Consider the following 26,662-nt stretch of genomic DNA (forward strand, 5'->3'; position numbering starts at 1 on the left):
ACGGCACCCAGCAAATAATTCAGCCCCTCAGATCTCATCTAGGTATTGGTGCACTGCAAAGATTACAGGGTGGATCCCTTATTCAGGGTTGTGGCGAGGATAAAAGGTGGGGGAGCCACCTGTGCTGCCTTGAAAGACAAGACACAATACATAAATTAATGTAATACATAAATTACAAATTCTCACTATGGACTGAATCACCCCTTGCTCAGCAAGAGCAAAGGACTACTGGTTACAAACCAACAACCACATAGGAAACAGACAGTCACCCTGTATACTGATAAGGAGTTATAAAAAGCCCACCCTCCCGCTACAGCCCAGCAGCTTCAAGAAAACACCCTATCCATCTTTGCTGCAATTACAGGACACCCACACTCGCAAGATTTTTATTTTTACCACCCACACGCAGCAGCAGGACACAATCAGAGGCACACGTTTTTCACTGCTTATGATGGAGGCACGGACCCCACAGGGCCCTGCCAAACAATTAAAAAAAACAAAAACCTGTCAACATGTGGCAAGACACGCATGCAACAAGGGAGGGCAAGAACCTGCCAAGCAATGAGCAAAAAGTTTGTTGTGGCATCCTCCTCTGCTCCATCTCCCATCCTTCCCTTTTCACATACTGTAGATATGTTTTTTTAAAAAAAGCTGCATTGCTGAACCCACCAGGTTAGATCTCCAACTACAGCTGGCCAGATGCTCCGAAAGCTCATTAGCAAGGCATGCAGGCAACAGGCACTACACCAGCCTCATCTGACTCTCCTTTTGCAAGCAGAAACTCCTCTATCAGCATATATTGTACTGTCCATCCTCTTTTTTTCTTTTTTTTTCTTTTTCCATTTTTTAATGCTACTGCCTCCTTTCCTCCCCCACCCATGCAGTAGGGTTGCTGATGGGAAGCAGAAGGGATTGGGCAGATGGCAACAATAAGGGTCAGGGACCGGAAACATCAAGGGAGACAATGGATTTCCCCCCAGTTTTGTTTAGTTTTCTCACATGCAAACACAGCATCCCCCCAACCGGGTTCACTGGTTTCCTTTCGCACTCTGGGGGGAAAAATCTGAACAGCTAGGATCGGGAGAAAGGAAAATTCCAGTTACATGCAAGAGAAATCGACCAGATGAGTGTCAGTTTTGGGTCACACCTGACAGGATCTGAAACGGGGCTAGTAGCTCTTGGTGGAAATCTGCAGGGGGGGAATATATGGGGAGGGGCTTCTTTCACTCATCAGACCCCCAGCCAGTGAAAAACTTAGACCGGGGGGGGGGGACAAAGATAATGGTGGTACTTTTCCCTCCACCCTTTTTGCTGGTTCACACACATACATGTCAATTCCTTGTGGTTTGCAACATCCAGCAGTGCCTTGTATATGTAAATGAGTCATCCCTGTGGTGCAGTGGTAAATTTCCAAGTGCTCATCATGCTAGCCTCCACAGCCAGGCCGCTAAAGAGAGTCCAAAAAAAAAATTAGGCAGATGTGCTGATTTTATGTTTATGCACACACACAAACAGATACACACCCAAAGCACAGCAGCACATAGTACAATATCCAGTTTATTAGGGCCGTCAGTCAGCAATCTTAAACACAGTGGTGCTTACATCTGAGCTGCCATAGGTTCAACTTGAATAAAAACATGGAGCTTCAAATGTAACTTTTAGCTTTTAATTGGAAATGCAAACCATCTTGCAAAGACTGTTACTATTTAAGTTGGTAGCATGAAAGGAAATAAATGTACAGCCTCCGATTACTATTTTCTCCATTCTCACAATGTGTTCTATGCTCATCTCACAAACAATAGTAACCTCACTCGCCCAGAAAGTCTGTAAATCATCCCGATATTCCAGAAGATGCTCTGGCAGATCACATAATCACTCCTGCTCTGGGAGGGGGGGGAACACATCCTGGAATCAGTGTCCCCCCCACCCCCAGTCTTGCAATTGCAATCCAATATACCATCAGCTATCACAGTTCAAACACCATAAACGAAACGAAACTTTCATGTTACCTTCTAAGCAAGGCTTTTCTATTAAGGTAGCTTATGCATTCATCTGCCAATCACCAAATGCATCATGAAGGACAGAGAAATCAAGTGTGAACTGGCTTTCAGCCTATAAAAAGCAAAGGTAGCCATGCTATACCATAAGAAAAACAAACAAACAGAATCAACAGTTGGGCAATGTTTTCTTGCCCAATTGCAGATTTTGGAAGTTTTATCCATTATAAACTGCAAAAGATGTCATAGTCTGCTTCAGCTCAGATGGGAAAAACGCATTCCTGCCTGTGCCAGCACTTTCCAGGATAAACTCTCTCACATACGGCAAAATGCAAAAGCGGAGTGCCTTCAGTTCAAGGACAATGATCCTGCACACTTCTGGCTTTTCAATATTCGTCAGTGTGTGCCTGAGTTCCAAGCAATAACGAAGGACTAAAATGTCAATGTTTAATTCCCAATTCCTATGCGTACTAACCTCCTGCATCCCTATTTCTACCCATCACAATGATGGAATCGCAAAGAAGTGCCAGACTGCAAGGCTTCCAACTTCTCCCTTTCTAGGGTAAAATACAAGATGCAAAGGTTAAAGGGGCCAGCATTCATGGGCAACTGCCAATGCCTGCCCCAAGCCCCCCTCTTGTTACTTTTTTCTAACCCGTAAATCCAGCGCAAAGCAGCTGGGTCTAGCCACCTTTCCATTTCCCACAATGTCCCTGTCCTAGCATCACTCTGGTGCATTAGTAAAGCTGCCACCACCTACAGGTAAGGCCACCAAAGATAAGTTTACCCAGAGTCCGGAGCATTATTATTATTTTAAATCAAGAGTGGCAATACCCACTGGCATTAATCATGTTCAAATAACTGTACACACACACATTTTGTAGTGTGGGAATCAAAGCTGGCCCATTCTCACCTGAGGTGGTAAAAAAACACAGGTCTTGTGGTTTGCACCGCAAAATTACATGCCCCTCCCCCCCAAACCTCCCGCAAATACAAAATCATATTGAAGGGAAGAGGAAGGGCTGTAGCATATATATATATGTGCAAAGATCTTTTCTGGGCTCTTTTGTTGTCTGGAAAATATTACAAATCAGATATTCATGCCAAGAACCAGAAATCCATCAGAATAATCTATGATAGGAACATCAACAGCAGGAAAAGAAATTGTTAGGAAACAAAAAGAGCTTTCAAGCTGAAAGAACTTGGGAAAATTAAAAGTATTTCCTACTCACTTGTGGACCCCACCCTGCCTGACACTCCTATATTAGGGCTGTGTTCCCTGCCAGAAATCTCATAATTACTCTAGCATGAAAGGAGTTAAAAACTGCCTCACCAAAGCAAAGTCAAAACAGAGCATTTAGCAATAGAGAGAAATTCTTCCAAATCCTCAAGCTCCTTGTCCCCTTGCTCTCTCCTGCTATTTTTAGCCTAGCGTTTTTCCAACTGTGCCAAGTGTTCCTTATGTTATCACTGTCAGAGGCCCCCTTTTCCCACAGTCGCTCGGCTCGCGCCCTGGGATGAAGCAAAGCTACCCCGCATCCGTGGTTCGGCCTCAAATGTTGAGGTGCCGTCATTCCTTCATTGCAAGCAAAGGGCATTTCAGCAAATCCACACCAGCACTATGATCACATTTATTTGACAGTTAATTCTAAATGCATGCATAACCCCGGTTAGCAACTAATTATTAACCTGGCCATGTTTTGAATTGTAAAGGGATCGTAGGAAGCTGCCTTATACTGAGCAAGACCACTGATCTATGTAGATCAGTATTGCCCACACTGACTGGCAGCAGCTCTCTGGGATTTCAGGCAAGGGACCTTCCCATTCCTAACTTATTAATTTACTGCATTGCATTGTATTGCACCTTTTTCTCCAAGGACCTCAAGGCGATGTACGTGGTCCCTCCCTCCTCATTTAATCCCCGCAGCAACCCTGTGACGTAAGTTAGGCTGAGAGACAGTGACTGACCAAGGTCACCTGGCTGAGCTTCGTGGCCAGAGTGGAGATCTGAGCTCTGGTCTCCCGGGACTTTAACCACTACATCACACTGGATCTCTGGAGTCGCCAGAGATCAAACTTGGGACTTCCTGCATGCAAAGCACCAAGCTGCAGCCTTCCTCAGACAGCTGAAGAGCAGCCGCAGCTGCCAACTGAGTCATTCTCACACGAACTAAAGTGGCACAAAAGACTTTTCAGCTCCCACCATGAACAGCAACAGTGGCTTTGGCACAGAGGCCTGCCTCCCTGCTTTGAGCATCACAGCTATGGAGGCTTGTAAACAGCATCTTCTTCTCACAGCGGCCAACCACATGCCTGTGGGGAAACCTGCAAGCAGGACCTGAGCACAAGAGTCCTCTCCCCTCCCATCGTTTCCAGCAACTGGTATTCAGAAACATTGCTGCCTCCAACTGTGGAGGCAGGAGGCAGAGCATAGCTATTGTGGCTAGTAGCCATTGATATCCTTCGCCTTCGTGACATTTATCTCATCCCCTTTTAAAGCAATCCAAGTTGGTGGCCATCACTGCTTCCCATGGGAGCTTGAAGAAATCCTTTCTTTGATCCACCCTAAATCTTCCAACTTTCATCTTCATTGGATGTCCATTGAGTTCCAGCGCCATGAGAAAGGGAGAAAAACTATTCTCTATTCACCTTCTCCATTCCTTGCATAATTTTATAGGACTGTGTTCTATAAAACGTGTGGGATATGACTGTTTTAATAAAATAAAAGAAGAAAATGCAGCTTGGTCAAAGCCTTGTTTGCAGTCTGCGCTGGAAGCGATGGCTTTGACAGGGATGGGCCTGCCCTTGCTCTCTCTCACAGCATCAAGTTCAGCAGAGGTCTCGACCGTGTGAAATCACCACGCAATATTTGACATCTGTCTTTGACGGCAGAGATGCACGCAGCTGGGAATGTGGGCACCTCTCCCTTTTGGTTTCCTTTGCAGCCTCCGCAGCTGTGAGGCTTGAAGGACCGACATGTCCTTCTTCTCTGTGGCGTTTTCTGCAATCTAACACAAAGGGATGCCCTTATGCCACATCTCCCTTGGCCAAGGAACTAAGGACAACAATGGAGCCTTCTATCTGGCGTCGGATCACAAACGTCACTTCCGCCTCTCAGGGTGGTGTGAGAGAGTTTAGCATTTTTGCAGAGATGGCAACATGCACTTGGTCTGTGTGGGGAACCATGGCCCTCTTGGGCCGTATAAAGAAGAACATTTCACCACAAGTTCTGCCACACCACTGCACCTGCTGTGGGGTAACATTCAGGGTGGTGATTCAGACCACCAAGTTAACCCCGGAGGTAACCAGATCGATTGTCTGTATGGGTTCCCTGACAACAAGATCAACAATAAGGCATTGTTTGGGCAGGCACAGCTTTTCCCATGAGTGCAGCTCTACATGGTGAGAAGTGGCACGTGCCAACATTCTCACTTCTGCTCCACCGAGCGATCCCCGTCCCATATGGAAGATGACACTCCAAACTGTCTGAGCTCAGATGCTACTGGGCAGAATCCACTGTGTGCATCACCAAAGATGCACTCCAAAGCGAAATGGGCGAAGCATGCCATGTGAATAATGCATGAGCTCATCTGGTAAGGGACGCCCTCTCCTTCCGATGGCCTGTCACATGTCGGAGCTCTCCTCTACTTGGAGCCCTCCTAGGAAAGCGAGCAGATCTGGGAAGCTCAATCTAATTATGAGGAGCTAATGAGAACCGACCTGCCCTTAAGATACCCAAGGCCGACTCCACGGCACTCGCAGTACAATCAGGGTACCTGACCTGGAATAGCAGGACAGCTCAGCAGGTCATATGGTCAAGGAGCCCAACTTGATTAGCGCTAATTCAATTGTGCCTGGGCGCCTTTCTTAGGCCCACCAAGGTAGCAGTTCTCATCCCCTCCCTTCTTCCCCCCCAAAAGAATTATAATAGCAGTTACGTTTCAAGGTGCCAAAGCACTTCGCATACTTTCTCTCAAGCGATCTGCACAACAACCCTGTAATGTACAAACTAGTATTATGATCTCCATTTTGCAAGAGGGAGGAGGTTGATCATGGCTTACTCAAGGCCATTTAGCAAGTTTGTGGATAAGGAAGGGCTGCCAGGTTTTAACTGTTCCAGTTCCAGGGCCTTCAACACTCGCTCAACACACAAAAATTAAGGAACTTTAAGCTTTCCTTGTTATTTTATCCTCATGCCAGGAAAAGCGTTGCTCATTAAACTTCTAGGTTGCAGGCTGCTGTTCTCGCTACATAAAATAACTGCATGCCAGTGCAATGCAGCTACTGGCCGTATTTGGGCTAAATAAAAGGGAAATTTGGGGTTAGGTGGCACAAAGCAGGGCTGGGCATTGCAGGAGTAGCAAGGGGCTGCCACAGAGGATTTAGCAGCAAATCCTACATTCCATTGCTCATGGGAAAATATGAAAGTGGGTGATGGGGCAAGTCTTTATTTTGAAAAAATAACCATCTCCAGAATGCAGATGGTGCGATGGGAATGTTTCAGCTGCTGCCTTTCTCCCAGTCAGGCAGCTGTTCAAAAGTACAGGAGCCCAGTGAGGAATGGGGTGGAGATACTGCAGTCAAACAGCAAAGGGGTCGTGGTGGTGGAATTAAGTAACACAGTTGGGTTGCAACATTCCACCACCTTACTTTCACAGGGGATACTGCGTGGCTCCATTATACAGAACCAATGCAACGAGTCAAGGAATCACTGCTCTATACCGGGTGTCCCTCTCTTAGCCACCCACCAGCTGTCCATCGGAGATGTCAATGAGATAAGTAACTATACAACTTTTAGAAGACATCTGGGGGCAGCCCTGTATAGGGAAGTGTTTAATGTTTGATGTTTCATTGTGTTCTTCTATCTGTTGGAAACAGTCCAGAACGGCTGGGGGAACCCAGTCAGATGGGTTGGGTACAAATAATAAAATTATTATTATTATTATTCCCCAGGTAGGGCTGGGAAAGGCTTCTCTATGAAGCCCTAGAAAGCCTGCCTGCCAATATACATAATTCTGAGTTAGATGAATAAGCAAACAGACTCCATATGAAGCAACTTCCTATTGTGCTTGCGAGAAGGGCTGCAGCTCAGTGGCGCATGCTGATGGTCTCAGGTTTGGGCCCTGGTAGCATCTCCAGGTAGCACTGAAACCCTGGGGAGCTGCTACTAGACAGTGCACACAATACTGGGCAAAATGGATCAACAGTCTGGCAGCTTTCTATGTTCCTATCTCCACCTTAGTGCTGTTGCCGCTTTTAGATTGAAATGCGGTGTACGCATACTTTAAATAAAATAAGGATGGCCTCTCTGGTTAAGATGCCATTTGGCAGAGAGGAATAAGGAACTTCTGTATGGGGAACTGTAATGCTTCGCACCCACCCCTTGCTTATCTCAGGGCTAGTAACCAGTAGCGTAGCGAGGGCGGGATGTTGGGGCGGTGTGCCCTGGGTTCCAGCCTGGGGAGGGTTACACTCTGCACCACACACACCCCGCGAGTGCAACTCCCAAGCCGCTGCCACTGCACGGAAGGGGTGCCGGGCGGCGGCTTGAGAGTCCGGGCAGACTGCGCATGTCTGCAGCAGCCTGCACAGCCTACGCATGTGCAGACATGCGCAGTCCACCCAGGCTACCGCGGACATGCACAATCCACCCGGACTCCCAAGCCGCTGCCACCCGGCACCCCTTTTCCATCCCACCCCCAGCAGCCAAGCGGCTCGGTATGCCTGTTAGTAACCAAACCACAAGCAAAGGGAGTCTAGAGAAGGAAAAACGGTGAAAAAGTAGCCCACAGGTACCAAATCGGAGCTTGAGGGAATGCAGTACAAAGTGTTCTGTACCAGACATAGAAAAGCAGAAGTGTGTGCATTTTATTTTTTTTTAAAAAAATTCTCTAGCTTTTTTTTTTTCTTTTAAGAAAACTTCAAAGGGCTTATCCACCCCCATTCTCCCAACCCCAAGTGGGAGAGAAGCTTATTAAATCACTCTGGGACTTTGGGTGAGGACAGCTGGCCTTGAGTCTGGCGTATCAGAAGAGCCTTTATAGAGAGAGGAGGAGGAGAAGAACACATTAGCAACCAGCATCAAACATGCACAGAGAGTCATGCACAACACACCCACACACAAGGGAGGCACGCTCTGGCCCCAGGCAGGCAATGCATAGAAGGCTACCTCAGCAGCCAAGTGAGATAATCTAGCCTGGTATTCCTCTACACCTCCTTGATGGCAGAACGAAAACATTACCGGTACATTGTAAAGTCAAGGCTTTCCGAAGATAAACAACCTCCATCTGGAAGGATTACAAAGGGCCTGGGCCACGGAAGGCTTAGAGGACACACCAGTCAGCAAGCTAGAGAAGAACTTCTGCTGCCTCCCTCAAAACAAGAACATAATAGTAGCAGGGAAAACTCCCGATTTCACCTCAATAAAATTAAGTCCAGTGGCAGCTAAGGTGCTTCCGCGCCAGTGGGACTGCTATCCACCGTTCACTTTTCTTCATTCAGTCATTCTAGTCATCCAGTCATTGCTATTGTGGATTTTCTGTTCTCAGACCACCTAAAGACCAACTATTTCCCCCCCCCCCCGAAAAACGGAAGGCCACAACCACCATGGGTATAAAAGCCCTTAGGGTTACTCTTCCAGCTGTTTAAGTCGTAGAGGTTTTTGATTTGGCTTGGTAAATCTGAAGAGGCAACATTTTCCAGGTCAGGCCACTTGGGAACGCGGATCTATTCAGTGCTATTTTCCTAGAAAAAAGAAGTGCCAAAACTCACCATAAACGTCTCCTTTTTTCCTCTTATAACAGCAATGGCACCTACCTGAGAGGTGCTAGAACTGAGTTCCAGTGAGTTCTGGCTGGAAAAAACCCCTGGATTTACCCCAGAGTTGAAATTGATCTTCTAATTTGTTTTCCCATTAGTGATTAGGCTATATGGTTATCAGTGGTGTTGGCCTGTAGTTTAATAAAGCAATATATGTGGGTCGCCATGACCCGAAACAAGTCTTTGCAGTCTTCACTAGTTCCCCCTGCTGCCCCGTTTGCTTGAGAATAGTGAGGGTTACGTTCTGGGACCCCACGTGCATAAGCAAAAACCGTGTAAGTGGGGAAGACCCTCTAAAAAAGCCTCCAAAACACCTATTTTCTCCTGCTCTCCAACTTTCTCTCCACACAACTCTCTAGAGTTGAAGCTCTGGGGCTGGCTGGAGGACTCATGGAAAAGTGGCTGCTGCTGTGCTACCCCACATGCCAGTTGCTAGGCAGGGAGGCTGAGCAGCCGAAATAAAGCCCTGCTGTACCTCCAGTCTCTCTGGAGCTTCCTTTTTCCTCACTGAAGTCCTCCTAAGGCTACAGGGAGGGTCTCCTCATGAGGCACGAAGACTCTCTAGTTGTCTCCCATCCATTTCCTGGTTTGAATCTATCAATTTGTTCACTTCCTGGCGCCACACGTATATGCGGTTGCACGTGAGTCGGTTGTGCATGGGGGGGATGCCTGTATAAGGTGGTTTTTAAAAACAAATAAATGTCCACAGTCTCTAAAATTTTCTGTTACTATAGCTGCTACATTACCTTGAGCAGCATCCCAGAATGCAGAAATTAATTACAAGATGCTCCTCACCTTCATCTGCATGCCTGATGTCTTGGGGTAATTTGTGAGTCTTAAGTGAATAGTTCCCCTTTGAGATTAACTTGTACGACTAACTGTGGCATATGTTCTTAAGCACCTGCAGGATCAAGGCCTTGTTTCCTAGAGTTGACAACCCAGCTATGAAATCTTTCCCCAGGCTAAACTTGCTCAGTTCTATATAAATACAGCTTTGTTAATTTTAAAATACCTGTCTGCCTACAGGATATATATATATTGGTCAGCGTTCTGGTGCTCTTTTGATTTTAGGAGAGGCAAATAAAATATAATTAGTTTTATGCCGCCACTCCTTTGTTCCAGGATGGGACATTATTCCAGTAATCTGATCTTTTGCAAAAGATAATGAGAGGCCAAGGTATTATTATGGAAAAGAAAATAAACCACACCTACCACATGAAAATCACACTAAAAAAACTGTTTGTTCACACATCGCAGGAGGTCACGAATGTAAGAATTGCCTTGATGAATAAGACCAAAGTCCATCATTGGGTGTGTTCACACATCACACGATAAGTCAGGGTTGCTGGCTTCTATTGAACGACAATGATTTGGGGGGGGGAATTTTCCCATTGCTTGAATTTTGACACAGAAGATTTGCTATGTCTTAAGTTCATTCATAACAATGAATGGCTGTCAATTATCCAATACTTTGGCCACCTCATGAGAAGAGAAGACTCCCTGGAAAAGACCCTGATGTTGGGGCAGATTGAGGGCACAAGGAGAAGGGGACGACAGAGGACGAGATGGTTCGACAGTGTTCTCGAAGCTACCGACATGAGTTTGACCAAACTGCGGGAGGCAGTGAAGGATAGGCGTGCCTGGCGTGCTCTGGTCCATGGGGTCACGAAGAGTCGGACACGACTGAACGACTGAACAACAACAACAACAACAACTATTTCCAAAGCTGTAATTAATGTTTTTTTCCAGGTGATTATCACAAGAAAGATGTGAGTCAACGTATATGCACAATTCTTCAGGTTGCTAAAATATATTGGTGTGCCAACAATTTTTAATGATTTGCATTTTCTTAAATATGAACAATGGAAAATTTTTCAAAAAACAAACCACACATCACTAGTAAATGAACACTACGGTTGTATACATAGTCCAATCGTTCCTGCTTTTTTTCTCCCCAGCACAAGCAGGAGAAACAAACCAGGAAACAGCACTTAAGATGGAGTCACTGTGATGTTCATATTTTGTTATTCCTTTAACAAGTCAGGATGGATCGCCAGCCAGCTTTGAGCCACGGTTTGTTATTGGCTTACAAATCCTAGCTTGATGGGGAGAAGCAAATCATGACATCAGGTCCAGATGTGACAGGAAGCCAAACTTAACTGCAACTTCTGGTTTGGTTTCTCTTGCTCATTCTAAGCAGCAAAGTGGGTATAATTTAATGGAATCATAGGGCTGGAAGGCACCCCAAAGGCCATCTAGTCCAACCCCCTGAAATGCAGGAATCACAGCTAAAGAATCCCAGGCAGGTGGTCATCCAACCCTTGTTTAAAATCCACCACCTTCCGAGGGAGTACGTTCCACCATCAAACAGCACTTGATATCAGAAAGTTCTTCCTAATGTTTAGTCAAAATCTCATTTCTTGTCATTTGAATCCATTGGTTTTCTGTTTTCGGGATGTTTTCTGGAGCAGCAGAAAACAAGCATGCTCCATCTTCCATGTGACAGCCTTTCAGATACAGTGGTACCTCAGGTTACATACGCTTCAGGTTACATACTCTGCTAACTTCAGGATAAGAACTTTGCTTCAGGATAAGAACAGAAATTGTGCTCTGGCGGCGCAGCAGCAGCAGGAGGTCCCATTAGCTAAAGTGGTGCTTCAGGTTAAGAACAGTTTCAGACTAAGAACGGACCTCCAGAATGAATTAAGTTCTTAACCAGAGGTACAACTGTATCTGAAAATGCCTGCCGTACCAGCTCCAGTCATCTCTTTGCCAGCCTAAGCACACCCAACTCCCATTGGGTTGCATGTTCACAATAAACCAGGGTAAGCCGGTAATTCTGGTTTAGTGTAATGTGCAAACGTGGCAGTTATATTCAACAGTAAATGCCAAATATATCTGAACACCTACAACCAGGACAGGGAAGGCAACAGCCCTCTCCTATTGGTTGTCTCTGCACCTGGTATTCAGAGGTTTGCTGCCTCTAGATTTGGACATTTCATATACTGTAGCTAGATTTTGGCTGCAAAACACAATAAAGGAATGGATAATGAGATGTGGCCATAGTTAACATCTAGGAAGTATAATACTCAGTAGATCTCTTAGAGGAAAAAACGACTGGGAGGTAATTATATGCATGTTGAAAAGGTTGTCATTTCTCCTGGATGAAAGATAAAAACAGCCGCTACTGATTCGCAAATGTTAAAGGGGTGTTTATTTTGAAATGCTAATTTTAACCACTGCTGTGGATGAGTTGCCAACACACTGCACACACAGCATGAGGCAGGGTGTAGCTCAGTGGCAAAGCATCTGCTTTGCATGGGGATGGTCCCAGGTTCAGCCCCCAACTTCTCCAGGAAGGACTGGAAAAGATTCCTGCTTGAAGACCTAGAGAGCAGCAGTCGGACAGGGGAGTAAGTCCCATTTAATTAAATGGAACTCACCTCCGAGCAGACCCTTACAATATTGCATTGTAAGCCCCACCCCCATGCGTGCATTGTTAAGCAAACTAATAATTTGCACTGGAGAAGAGAAAGAAGGGATGTCCAGCATGCATTGTCATTTCCTGACATTGAAATCCCAGCTGGGGAGTGGGGGCTTTGTGCCTACATCTGCCATTGGCAGGACTTAAGAAATTCTGCTTGTAACCATATGTCTGATTGTTTAAATGCCTCCAAGCTGAGCCTATCAGTCTTCTTCTTTTTTTCAAGCTCTGAAGGATTATACTTTGGGGACTCAAAAATGGCAGGGGAAGATGTTTAGAAACTCTACACCTTAGAGATTGGAAAAGAAAAGTATTTCCCCCAAAAAACTTAGCAATAGGGATGGTTTTGCAGTACCTTTAGTCACTGTGCAGGAAATAATATTTGGGAAGTATTCCTGTATAGACTTGGACTGGAGATCCCTTCAAATAGAGGACATGAAAACATAACAAGAGCCTGCTGGATCAGGCCAGGGGTCCATGCAGTCCAACATCCTGTTCTCCCAGAGGCCAACCAGATGCTTCTGAGAAACCTGCACGCAGGTTCTGAGCACAAGGGCACTCGCTGCTTCTGTGGCTTCCAGCAACTGGCATTCAGAAGCATTGCTGCTTCTAACCGTGGAGGTAGAGCATTCCCATTGTGGCTAGTAGCCACTGACTGCCTTTATCCTTCATGAATTTGTCTAATCTCCTTTCAAAGCCATCCAAATTGGTGGCCATCACTGTCTCTTGCGTGAGGAAGTTCCATAGTTTAACTGCATTAAGAAGTACATTCTTTTGTCTGTTCTGAACCTTCCAACATTTGGCCTCGCTGGATGTCCCCAAGTTCTAGCATTATGGGAGAGGGAGAATAACTTTTCCCTATCCGCTTTCTCCGTGCCATGAAGAATTTTATAGTCTTCTATCGTGTCCTATCTTACTCTTCTTTTCTCAAAACTCAAAGGTTGCATACGCTGCAACCATTCCTCATAGGGGTTACAGGTAGGTAGCCGTGTTGGTCTGCCATAGTCAAAACAAAATAAAATAAAAAAATTCCTTCCAGTAGCACCTTAGAGACCAACTAAGTTTGTTCTTGGTATGAGCTTTCGGGTCCATGCACACTTCTTCAGATATCTGAAGAAGTGTGCATGCACATGAAAGCTCATACCAAGAACAAACTTAGTTGGTCTCTAAGGTGCTCCTCATAGGGGTGTGTACTTTGGCAGGGGGAGAGAGAAAAAACCAGACACACTTGATCAGGGAGACCAGGGTAAACCTGGATGGGTTAATGCTAACAAGGCCACCAACATTCAGGGTGCATAGATGGGCTGAAGCTAAATTGCAGCATATTTGCATTTATGGGGTGTCCAGACCTTCTCAACAAGAAGTAGAGCCTTTACAGCAGGGCAAACAGTGCCCATCTGAACAAGGAATTGCTGGTCTCAGCCTTCCTCCATAACAGGGCAAAGAGTCCAGCCCTGGCAGGCAGAGGCTGCTGCTTATCTATTCACTAGGAAAGGCCTCAGAGGTCTCTCTAGGCCTCTGACTAGTGGATTGGACTAGTTGTTACTCAGAAATCATAAATGCCGCACTGGCTTCTAAAGTAAAATATGTTCTAAATTATATTATGTCTAGGGCTGCCACAAATCTGGAATTTCCCAGATGTAGCTGGGATTCGTCTATCGAAAATGGCGTCCAGGCAGAATTTTTGAAAACCAGCTAAAATGTCCAGGAAACCCCAGGTAGCAGCCTGTATTGATTTTTTTGGCAATTTTCCTAAATAATAGGTTAAAAACTTCTCTTTTTTGCAAGTGGGGAGGCAGAAAAAGGTCCTTCCTTTCCTTTCACTCTACAGTTTTATTATGAAATCTTAGGCGCAGTATCATGCCCAGAGCTCAGAAACTGCTCGCGCTAATGATATTCCCTGTCGCAAAATGCGCCTAGAAAAATGGGAGTTTTGAACACTGACTGGGCAGCAGTGATGCTCGGGCATACATTTCTGATGCAGTTATGGCAGCGAAACAAAGTACAGACAACTTATGCTTTCTTGTCCTCCTGAGCAGCAAAGAACAGCCGAAGCCGCTCTCCATGTCTCTGAAAGCTCAGCTGCCACCTGCTTCTGCATTCTACGACTCACCCATATTTCAGAAGCTTTGACCATAATAATCAGAAAGCATTATGGGAAGTGTTTTGTCTGTCACAATGAACAAAAGGAGCTTCACATGAATGGCAAATCTGAGATGATGTATTTTTGCCACTTAGTAGCCTGAATGAATCAGTACATCCTCGTTCAGTATTCTGCAACGCATTTCGCTTTCAGCCTAATGTTGTACTTTGGCAATAGTCCGTTGACATTGTCTTTTCCAGAAGTGCTTGTGCCAGCTTTGGCTTAAACAAATAAGATACCTAGTGTAATTATTTCAATGGAATGATGTACCTATGATTAAATTACGGTTACAATAAGCCCCTTGCTCTTCTACTTGTTTTGTTGCTCTGATAGGTCAAACGGCTGTGGCATCCATAATCTGTGAAGACAAGTGGCGGCAATCTCTTGCGAAGATTGTTTTGGTTGGGGATAACCTATCACAGAGTTGTTGTTTTCCCCTCCAACAGAAATATGCCTTATGCTTTTAATCTTCCTGCTGGAAGAGGAAACAGATTGAGAATGGAACCACGTTAATTAATTTTGTGTCTTTGCTTCATCAGCTTTTATGGGATGCGACTTCTAAACAAGCCTCCAGACAGCATTAAATGTTCAGCATCTCAGGCAGAGAGAGATTTAGTTTACCCCAAACCATTTTGCAACAAATAGTTTCGCATAACGGGAAGACGGAAGATGTGGGGGATTCTGAATCAGCACTTACTGGCCTATAGGAATCGAGTGTCCTATCTCTTCCCCACACTCCAACCCCACGCTACAGCTCACCCCTGCTTTGCGGGGTGGGGGTGGGAATGATTCACTTGACATTCCTTGGATTAGTGGGGATGGGTGCAATCAGCTGTGAAACATTACTTCTAAATTTACAGCAGCATCCAGTTCTGCCTCAACACACATGCACAAAAATAAAGGGGGTTTGCAAAGAATGCCAAAGAAGAGATGCGGTTTGCTAAAGAGCAAAAGTTAGTACAAACAACTCACCATTGTTCTAGCCCAGTGGTTTTTCAAACCGTGTTCCAGAGAATGCTGGTGTTGATTGGCAATGTATCAAGGGTTATTCAACAAGGAAATCAGTGATGGCAGACTCTCTCCCACCACTGACTACAACGACTCATGCTCATTGTTACCAACCTTTCCCAATACAGTGGTACCTCGGTTTTCGAGCATCTCGGAAGCCAAACATTTCCATTTTTGAACACACCTCGGAGGTCGAATGGCTTCCGCTGCATGTTTTTCAATTTTCTCAACGGACATTGCAGACAGCCCTTTGCACCTCGGTTGTCGAACGTTTCAGAAGTCGAACGGTCTGTATACAGTGTATACAGTGTTTGGCAGTGTTGGGTGCTTTCTAGGTGCATTATTAGTTTGATGAGATTGATGAGGCCCGAAGGGAAACAGCGCCGGTTGTGACAAATACAGGTCAGAATGGAAACTGCTGCCTTCTTACATCCCTCATGGCAACCCTTTGCTGCTCAGGAGGACACTGCAGCCTATAGCCTTGATGGATCATCACAAAGGACAGGTGTGCACAGAACTGGGGATTTCTAGTACTATCCAGAGAAACTCCTGACTGGGACATGATGTGGGGAAAGTTGCCTTGAAAAGAGAAAATCTGAAGACCACTTTTAAAACTGGAAAAGGGACGGCTAAATGGACAGCAGAAGAAGTGCCTTAAATGAACCACAAGTGACCCGAATGAACTTGGGAATTGGAAAGAAGTATATTTATACTTCAAAACCTCACAGACTTTGTTTTGTTTTGTTAGCAAAGCAGCAGTTATTTATAGCTCAAATTATAAGCACACCAATGGAATCGTCAAGGAGGTAAACCCACCACCACTGGGATCCAGACAATGCAGCATTAATCCTGGGCAATATTAATAAAGACGGGTCAAAAAAAAGAGAAAGGAATCACAGTTCATAGCTGGGTCACTTGACTTTCAGCGCAGAGAAGGAAAGAGACATGGGCAGTGTTTGCACACACTTATACACACCTCTCCACGAATCGAGGAGTATTTGAGCAACAAAAAACAGTTGCGATAAATGTCAAGAGGGAGAGGCAGCTTGCTAGTATCACACATTCTTTGCCAACAGCTGTAGCGTGGACCCAGGCAAGAAGAACGCACAGATGCTTCTCTTACGGTTTGACGAAGTTGCTGGTTATTTACTGCTGGATGAAAAACACCAAATCCTGCCTAAAGGATGTTACTGAACTTGCCATTTGAAACCCCCAATTTTGGCTCGGCTCGATGAGTTTGTATTTGCATGCAACTGCCCTGGTTACTGCACATTAATGATGCATGCAGCTCCTTGCCCTAATGACATTCTTGGCATTCAGGTCCCCCTTCCCAATTGAGAAGTCTGCAAGTCTAAAATCTACAACCCCACAAAAAGCTTCCACAGGCCTAGACAGCTGGCTTGTAGCACTTGCTTTCTTGAACGACAGCTGGATGTTACTTTTTAAAAAGGGGGGTTGCGGGGACTCTCAAGATATTCTTACTACAATGCTACAAAAAGACCTTTGTAGGCACAAAACCCACTTGTGACTCCGGAGAATTTCATGACTCTCAACTATCTTAGCACAATCCTCACTGACGATTCTGTCCCAAAGTTGAGGAGTTGGTGGGGTTATAAGAAATTACGAGTGCAGGGCAGTGTCCAAACAGCTGGGTTTAAGCATAGGACAACCCATAAAAATCACTAATTCGTTTAGAAGTTGTATGGAATGGGCTATAGCAAGTCACTCACTTTTTGGCTTGAATTATCTGTCTTGCTGTTATAAAGAAGCTAAGAACCGTAAAGCACTTTGAACATTGTGCATGTTGAGTTGGAGATCAGTCTCACGGATTCAGTAAAATTTACCTCCCATGGAGAAGAGGATGTAGTAGTTCTAGTAGTACTCAATTTTTTTTTTTAAGAATCTGGCCGAGGAGAGGCAGAATTTAGGTAAAATTCCAAAACCCACATTAGGGCTATACTTTTTTTGTCTGGCTGACCAAATTGTGACAGAATAATATATGCAAGCTTTCAAGTTCTCCAGAACTCTTAATTTGGCTAGATGCTATATAAAACAAGGGTGAGATGCTGGAAAAGAATGTGACAATTGGAGCCATGGATGGCGTCTGCATTTAGTCACAAGATGGAATGTGGGAGAGGTAGCAGACATTCAACTGAGGCTCTGTTCAGCACTTTGCAGAACCTGCTGAAAATGAGGAGCATACACTGGCTGATCCCCCGTATGGGAGGAAATATATAAACCAGCTTCATCAGATCCATCCTGGTAACCTAGAATTCCTCTTGGACACAGGGACACACACCTCTCGCCCACTTGATTGCTTTTATAGTTTAATATGGTTGTGATGGTTATGTATATGGTTGTGTCTCTCTGTTCCCTCAAATCCCTCCTCAAAATCTCTTTTTTTCCTGTAAATCCATAATCTCTATCTCAAACTGAACTCAAAAGCCTGACATATGCATGGACCTTCTGTGAACTCATCTGATCCATTGAGATCTGAAACAAAGTGCCTTCTTCAGGAGCCCCCACCTCCAGGTGAGGTGGTGGTGAATATAATAATAATAATAATAATAATAATAATAATAATAATAATAATAATTTATTTATTTATTTATTTATTTATACCCTGTCCATCGGGCTGGGTTTCACCAGCCACTCTGGGTGGCTTATAGCAATGCATATCTAAAAACATAAAACATGAAGCATTAAAATAACTGACTACACTAGTATCCTAGTTAAAAAATAATTATTTCACCTATTATTTTTAATGGTTTTGCTGGCTGCCCATATTTAAATTTATTTCAGTTGTTTTTATCAAGCTTTTATGTAAAGGCCTGCTGCAGCTATAGATTTTTAGATGATGTTGGTTACTTTACTGTTTTATTGCTGCGGTCTGTATTTTGCTGTTTTGATTATTATAGCACACTGTGATTTAGGCTGCAATCTTATGCATATTTACCTGGAAGTAAAACTCACTGAACTCAGTGGGTCTTGCATCTGAATAGACATGCATAACATTCCACTTTTAGAGTGTTATTCGTTTTATTGTTGTGAACTGGTTTTTTAGGCTGGTAAGCAGAAAATTAGTATATACCACTGAGCCTGGGGCTTGCCGATCGGAAGGTCGGCGGTTCGAATCCCCGCGATGGGGTGAGCTTCCGTTGCTCGGTTCCAGCTCCTGCCAACCTACCATTGCAGTTTGAAAGCACGTCAAAGTGCAAGTAGATAAATAGGTACCACTCCGGCGGGAAGGTAAACGGTGTTTCTGTGTGCTGCTCTGGTTTCGCCAGAAGCGGCTTAGTCATGCTGGCCACAAGACCCAGAAAAACTGTCTGCGGACAAACATTGGCTCCCTCGGCCAGTAAAGCAAGATGAGAACCGCAACCCCAGAGTCATTCGCGACTGGACATAACTGGCAGGGATCCTTTACCTTTACCTATTTCAGTTTACAGGTACTAATTTTATTGGATACATCCCTTCTTATGAATATCTTCTCTTTCCTCTCTGTCACTGTCCTTTGTTGGGAATGCATATGTTTTATTTAAAATACATACACGTATAGTATGCACATTGATAATTCACACAGACCCACATTTCTTGTCTTTTCATCAGATTCAGTCTTCAAGGCAGCTAACAAAAAAGAATCCTAAATTCTAGAATTAACAAACTAAAAACCATTCAGTAATGTGGCATAGAATTATTGAGGGTCGCCCCCCCCCCCAGTTCTTTATTTTTCCATGGAATTTTTCTCCATTTCATAAGGTCAGTAGTGAAAAGGAAAGGCTTCAAATACAATTTTAGACAACCGTGGTATCAGAAACTGTATTGACGCAAACTGAAAATATTTTACTGCAAATTACCCTATGCAAATCATTTTAATTTACGTACAAAGGGATAACCCCTCCTCCCGGACTTTTTTCCAATTAAAATAGGAAGATTCGGGGAATGCTCTGTCTCCAGTATCCTCCAGGGCAGGATTCTAGTGAAAGGCAAGTTTTATGGGAGAAGGCAGTTGTTTAGATAAACTGGTTTTTTATTTATTTAGAGCGGTGTTGGTTTTATTTTTATTTTATTTTTATTTGTATACTGCCTTTCATCTGAAGATCATGGGGACAGTTAAAACTAGCACCTTTAATTCTGTCCAGAAAAAAAGCTAGTGAAGATCTTCAAATAATGGCAAATGTGGGTCCCATGTTCAGTAACCTGCCTGACATATACTGATGTTTGCAATTCACACTGTGAAGAGCTTAGGGCACACTGTGAAGAGCTTAGGGCAGGAACCTTTTAATGCCACTCTGTAAAGAACTATGAGTGTTGAATGCTATATGCACCAATCTGGTATCAGTCAGATTTGTTATAACTTGCTCCACAGTCTCTAACAGACACATTTTGGTATTTCACAGCTGTTTTGCAAATAAGCTCAGATGTGTTATTTAAACTGTTGTTACTGTCCCAGACCAAAGGCATAATAGAGTGTAGAAACTGAAATAAAGTTTGGAAAAGTAGTACAGTATCAGAAGATCTTTGAGAGCTACCCTTCAAAATGTCTACTCCAGAGGGGCATTTCTTTGTAGTAAAGAAACCTATGTGAGATTGTGTGTTTTTCTGGCAGTTGCAAGAGAAGACGCACATTTGTGTGTGGTTATCGCAAGCAATAATTTACACAGGAGGTAAGTATTATTTCCTACACAGAATGATTTCGATGTAAGAAGCAGGATTAAAAACACCACATTTATCTCTATTTTGTCTGTCTGTCTGGGGGTGAGGACACAAATGGTTGTGAGAAACCCACCCCTCCTCTATCCCCCTCCGCCCCAAATAGTGACTGCCACTCTCCAACTCCCTCCCTGGGGCCTTTATTAATAGCCAGACGACAAGCAAGTCCCAACTCATTCGTGAATGGAATTAACAAATGTTTTTGCAATTAAAGCTGCAAACATTTGCGTGGGGCTCCAGGAACAAAGGGTGTCTCTGTTGCCAAGTGAATAGGATCCAGTATCAACTTTGCCTGCCTGGCCAACCATCACATTCCTGATTCCCTCATCCTCTGGAAAGGTGGGGGTGGTGCTTGAGTTATGGAGAGAGTTTAGGGAAGCAAGGTCCCTTATTTCTTATTGGGGTGGGAGGTGGGGTTCACTGTCATATTCTTCAATGGTACAAAGACCAAAAAAAATCAAGTCATTGAGTGGGGGGCATATACGCCTTTCCCTCTTATTTTATAATAAAATCTGGGTGTTGGGGTATTTGTGTGCATGCATATTTTGAATACACATTAAAAAAATTACATGCAGATGAAGTAATGGGTGCTAATGCCAATTATAAAAGGGACACGTAACTTTTATAAAAATGGTGATCCCCCCAGTTTCCTTTTTTCCTACCTGTATTGTTCTAAAACAAAGTCTAGTCACTTCCATCATACCCCCTACCCCAACCCTAAAATAACTGCTTGACTCCCAAAGTTAGCATGGGAGCATGGTTGCTTTTAGGGGGTCCTTTTAAGGTGGTGGTGGGGGGGAGGACAGTAGAGTCCCAACGCAGGACACTTTCTTCAAACACACAGGACAGGAGTGTCTCTGTTTACTTGGATGGGATGGACAGGGCTAAGGAGAATCTTCATTAGTGTTGTACTTTATTCTAAGTACAGGGAACTCCCCTCCTCACCCCCCCCCCAAAAAAACCCTTTCCCTTTTGTCTCAGTGTTTTTCAGATTATAAACCCAAGGGCAGGGACTATCTCATCCTTGACATTTGTAAGCAGCTCTGGGAGCCTTTTGGGGGCAGAAAAGCAGGGTCAAAACACTTTAAATAGATAAACACATTTTTAAGTGTAATACTGTAAATATGCGGGGGATGGGGGACTCTCAGCTGCGGAAATGTTTCCAAACCTTACACCCCGTTAACTTTGAAATACTTTGTTAGTACAATGTCTTTTACTCCAAGGCTGATGTGAGGTTCCATACCACACAGACATCAACATCTTATTTTTAAGTACGTCTTATCAGCACAGAGCAGAACCAAAAAAAGGGGAGACACTTTCTCTCACATGCACACGAAAGCTCATACCAAGAACAAACTTAGTTGGTCTCTATGGTGCTACTGGAAAGAATTTTTTTTTAAATTTGTTTTCACTTTTAAAAAGTGAGCTAAAACTTTCCCTTTCACCCCTCCCTTCTAGCTCCCTTCTAGTTTGAATAAATGTTGCTGCCCTCTCCGTTGCAAAACTCAACAACCCCCCCCCCATCTTAAAAAAAAACCCCACACTAAGCCACACATTTGTGAATGCAAAAGCCACTCTCAATAGTCTCTATTGTCCCAGGCAGTCTTCGCTCCTCGATGATGGGAAGGGTGCAGCAAAGCTCACGCATGCCCCCCGCCCTGCTTGCACAGTAGCCAGGCACCCCCGCCCCTTCAAATTTCCAACTCGTGGCTGCTGAAAACAATGATGGGCGGAGGAGGGGGCTGAAGTATGGTCTCCCCACCCCGCTGCAAACCGCTCAGCCTCGTTATCCCCCCCGCCCAAAAAATCCGGGGTCCGTGTAGGCAAAGCCCGCGCGACCCGCCGCCCCCAAACCCCGAACCTCTCCCGCTCCCCAACCGGGCGAGACTCACGGAACATGGGAAGCAACAGCAGGAGAAGGAGCGCCCGCCGCCTGAGCGCCATGATGGGGATGCAACTAAGCCGTCCGCCTGGCCGGGCCGGAGCTTGCGCATTCCCCGTCTGGCCAGGTCCCAGCGCCGGGTGGGAGGAGAGAAAGGGAAGGAGGGAGCGAGCGGGAGATGCCCGCCTTAGCAGCGCTCGGCTGCTCGGGCAACCGTTGCTAGGAGACTAGAGATGCTGGGGCTCCGTTGCCTCGGCAACCGCATCCACAGTCGCGCGGAGGGTGGATGCGGCGGTTAGCTCCATGGGTTGGTTTGTTTCTTCTAAAGCCCCCCACCTCCCACAAGGAAACAGTTTGGGAGCCTGGGCCCTGGGGTCGGAGTAACGGTGTCGAAGCGTGTGGTTGAACTTGAAGGTACCATAGAAACAGTATCCAGGTGACTAGAGATGCTAGGTCCGCCCCAGAAAGTGACCAGGAACTTAGGGAAAGTAGACTGTGAGAACTGGTTAGGGCACTTTCACTTACTATTTGTTATTACCGATATTAATATTAATAATGCATGTGTAGAATTAACAAATAAATCACACACATGCATATTTAGAATAACACAAAACAGTTGTGTACTTGACTTGAAATAGTTTAAATTGTTTTTATATGTAAAATGGTTGTTGCCCCCTCTATGTTTCATTGTGGATGTTTTTATTGTGGCATTGCTTTGAGATGCTTCATAGAAAGCAACTAATAATTGGAATAAATTAGTTTGAATATCATCCTAAAACTTATTCCAGAGCATCACAGGACCCTTTTCAGAAGAAATGAGATGTTTAATGTGGTTTAGTTAATTGCTTTTATCTCACTTCTCTACACAAAGGGTGTTTCCATTGAGGAGCTTAATACTGCAAACACGCCATTCAGATGTTGCAAACAGGTTGCTGTCAACAGAGGTGTGTGTGTGTGTGTGTGTGTGTGTTAACTAATCATCCCACCCACCCACCCACCCACCCCAATTTCCCTGGAAAGAATAAATCTGGATTAAACGAGAGAGTGGGAAATTACAGGCTGACATTTTGATGGCAATGATGCCATCAAAATGGTGCTGCAAAAAAGACCCCAAACACTTGCATCCTTGATAAGCACCGAGCTCACATTAAACACCTATCTAGAAGCACCCAAAGTATTCAGGAGTAGCTTATAAAATAGAACCTGAAATATATACCATAAAAGAGCAACAAATCAGAACAAATCAATAAATACCAATAAGCAATCCGAAATACGGTACACACCCAGTATTGCAGTTGGTAAAATGATAAATTAAACACCTATACAATCTCAGATTAAGTAACAGGCTTCTATTCAGCAATAGGCATGAAGGAGAGTTGCATCTAAACCTGACTTTCTGTAAGAAGCACATATTTTTACTAATAATAATAATAATAAATTTTTATTTATACCCCCCCGCCCTTCCCAGCCAAAAACCGGGCTCAGGGTGGCTAACACTAATTAAAATCACAGCAAAAAACATAAAAACAATCAATTTAAAATACAGATTAAAATACAAAATTCAAAATTAAAACTGCAGTCTCATCTTCAAATAGCCCACCAATAAAAGAATGAAGCATAACTATCAAACAGAAACCAAGCCAAAGGCCAGGTGGAACAGCTCCGTCTTGCAGGCCCTGCGGAAAGATGCCAAATCCCGCAGGGCCCTGGTCTCTTGTGATAGACTGTTCCACCAAGTCGGTGCCAATACTGAGAAAGCCCTGGCCCTAGTTGAGGCCAACCTAGCATCTTTGTTGCTTGGGACCTCCAAAAGATTATTATTTGAGGACCTTAAGGTCCTACACGGGACATACCAGGAGATATAATGGGTTAATCACATTTCACACGTTCCTCATGTTTCATTTCATAATAGATACTCATCAAAGACAACATAATGCATCAAATGGCCATTTTGGACAGGAGTCCTATAGACCTGATTTTTTTTCTGTGTAGCACTTCAACCCTGCAATGTGAGAACCAATTCTAAAGAGTGACTTTGAGCATGTGCAGTGTGCCATTCTTTTAGCTTATCCTTGATTAAAAATAGAACTAATCATCACACATCTCAGTTTATGGAGAAATGACTCTAAATCTTATTTCTTGAAAGTCTTGAGGTCCAGCATATCTTATTTTAGAAATTAAGCATTGCTTATTAAGAGTAAAATAGGATTTTATATACCTATCTGATAAAGAGGATCCAAATATGAATGGATGTCAATTAACAACTATAGTCTCCGGGAAAACAGACCTGATCATAAGGATGTTTTTATACCTCATATGATGAAATGAAACTATTCAGCCATTTTGTACAAGTTGTAATGGGAGAAGCAATATCACTTGGCAAGGGTCTGACTATGGAGAACAAAGGGGGGGGGGAGAGAGAGAGAGAGAGAGAGAGTCAGCCCAGAGACAGTTGAAGATAAAGCCAGGGTCATTTGCCTGTTCAACAGGGTGTATGATAACAATGTCAATGGATAAGGAAAGAGTTTGGGAGGAAATATTATTAGCTAAGTCTTACATGCAGATTTCCACTTCTCCCATCATGGATATAAAACTTTCAAATAAACAAAATTAAATAAGTGTAAGGCTGCTGGCCCTTGAAATCTCATCAAATATTAAAAAGTTAGGAACTGTAGAGCAAGATTAACAAAACTGATCTATTTTAGTAGAGTCTAACATGCAGTTCCTTACAGGGTTAGGTATACAATTACAGGCAGCAATAATCATTTGCATCCCAAAGACCCACTACTTGGAGTACAGACAGTGTAAACACATCTGATCTCAATGTTTACAAGATCTAATGGCGGAGCTAAGACTGAATAACAGCAATTCTGGCTCTTGTCCACAGCACACACAAAAAGGGACACTCCAGAAATATGATTGCACAAAGAAACGAGCAGATTTTGGCATGAGGCTCTGGTGCACCTCAAGAGCCAAGGGTTAGAAAAGTGTCCAATTGGGAGAGCTGTTTTAAAGTCTTCCCTTTTCCATATGCTTTTTGTGAGGTCATGGACCAGTTGGTATCTCTAGACCTTAGTTTCCCATCTGCAAAATGGTTTGCAGGTTTGTTGTGAGGAGGAAACATGAGGAGAGATTATTTCAATTCCATCTGAAAAATCAAAAAAGCAATGTGTGATAACAGTACCAAAGAACTCATTTAAACTAGCCATGAAAAATATAGCCAACTCTCCCCCCTGTGATATATTTATTTGTTTGTTTGTTTGTTTGTTTATTAAAAGTGTAGATTCATTGGCCACAAAAGGGGGGGGGAGTTTGATTTGGTCAACGTTCTTTAGACAATTGTTTTCTGGTATTTGCAGAGAATTATTGATAAGACTAAGCCAGGAAGTGCCTCACATTAGCAAACGGAGTTTCCTTTAAAGTTTTGCTGCATACGCTGCATTGTGATGGCTTCCCATCAGCTTTTTTATGGCTAAATGAGGTTCTTTGAGGCAACATCGGGCTTCTTTCCCATCTGCATTTGCTTTCATACTCCACTTGCAAACTGAAATCTCAGTTCATGATAATCTGCTCAATTAGCCCCCCCCCACTTTTCTTCCCAACCCTATACTGCATATAACACCAATGTCTCACAACAAATGTAACTGAAGAACCTGAAGAAAGAGAGAATGCATGTGCTTTTGAAAACAAGGGGAAATTATTATTTTTTTAAAGAAGAAAAGGAGTGTGTGGCAGCCTCCAGTATTTACAGAGCCCCTACCCCTATTACATCATTAGAACCAGAACATAAACCTATTAAACTAGAAAAGAGCAAAAATAAATAAATCAATGTTTGGTCCAGATCCTAGGTACTACACCCTCACTAAAGGAGACTGTATGGATGATTCACTAAATGACTGTAGAATGGCGTGTGTACCTGAGCTTATGGCCTCAATTTCTCTTTATCTTACATGCTGCTTTATTACAAAAATGACGACTAGACTACTGATCCTAAACTGAATAGTTAGTTGCCCAACCACCCCCTCCAGAATGCTCTCAACTGACTCTCAACTGACTCTCATTCAAACTCCCTTTCAAATCCTCATCCAATCATCACTCACCACCAGAATTCCACAATCTCTCTTTCCCCCTCCCTCCCTCCTTAACATTCCCATAATAATTCTGATACAATTACCTTAATAACCCTATTACATTCAATATTTTATACATGCTGCTCCCTATGACCATACTTGAGCTTCCCATTCCTGGTTCCTAGGAAATGGGGGTGAGCAAACTGCAGGTTCTCCATCCCTGTTTTAAAAACCAGATGTCTTCCCCCAAACGATCCTGGTAATTGTAGTTTGTTAGGGGTTCTGGGGATTGTAGGTCTGTGAGAGGGAATCCACAATGGCACGAATCATTTCGGGGGAAGTCATGTGCTTTAAAGGCGCATTGGATGCTCTTTATTAAAACATAGCACCATAGAATTGTAGAGCTGGAAGGGGTCCTAAGGGTCATCTAGTCCAACCCCCTGTGATGAAGGAATCTCAACTAGATGATCCATGGCCGATGGCCATCCAAGCACTGCTTAAAAACCTCCAAGGAAGGAGAGTCACTGCTTCAGGCCCTATGGGCCT

General features: G+C 44.0%; 1 protein-coding gene across 1 annotated transcript in view; it reads right to left on the bottom strand.

Moving 5' to 3' along the window:
• The window catches only part of JAM3 (junctional adhesion molecule 3), a 65,811-nt gene that overhangs the window by 11,982 nt on the left and 27,167 nt on the right, over window positions 1-26,662 (bottom strand). The window contains exon 3 of the mRNA XM_033172549.1: window positions 22,057-22,247. Coding sequence (XP_033028440.1) covers window positions 22,057-22,247 — 191 coding nt within the window. The remainder of the gene's footprint in view (window positions 1-22,056; window positions 22,248-26,662) is intronic.

This window comes from Lacerta agilis, chromosome 15 (genome assembly GCF_009819535.1).
Source record: "Lacerta agilis isolate rLacAgi1 chromosome 15, rLacAgi1.pri, whole genome shotgun sequence".
In the NCBI taxonomy this organism is placed as follows: Eukaryota; Metazoa; Chordata; class Lepidosauria; order Squamata; family Lacertidae; genus Lacerta; species Lacerta agilis.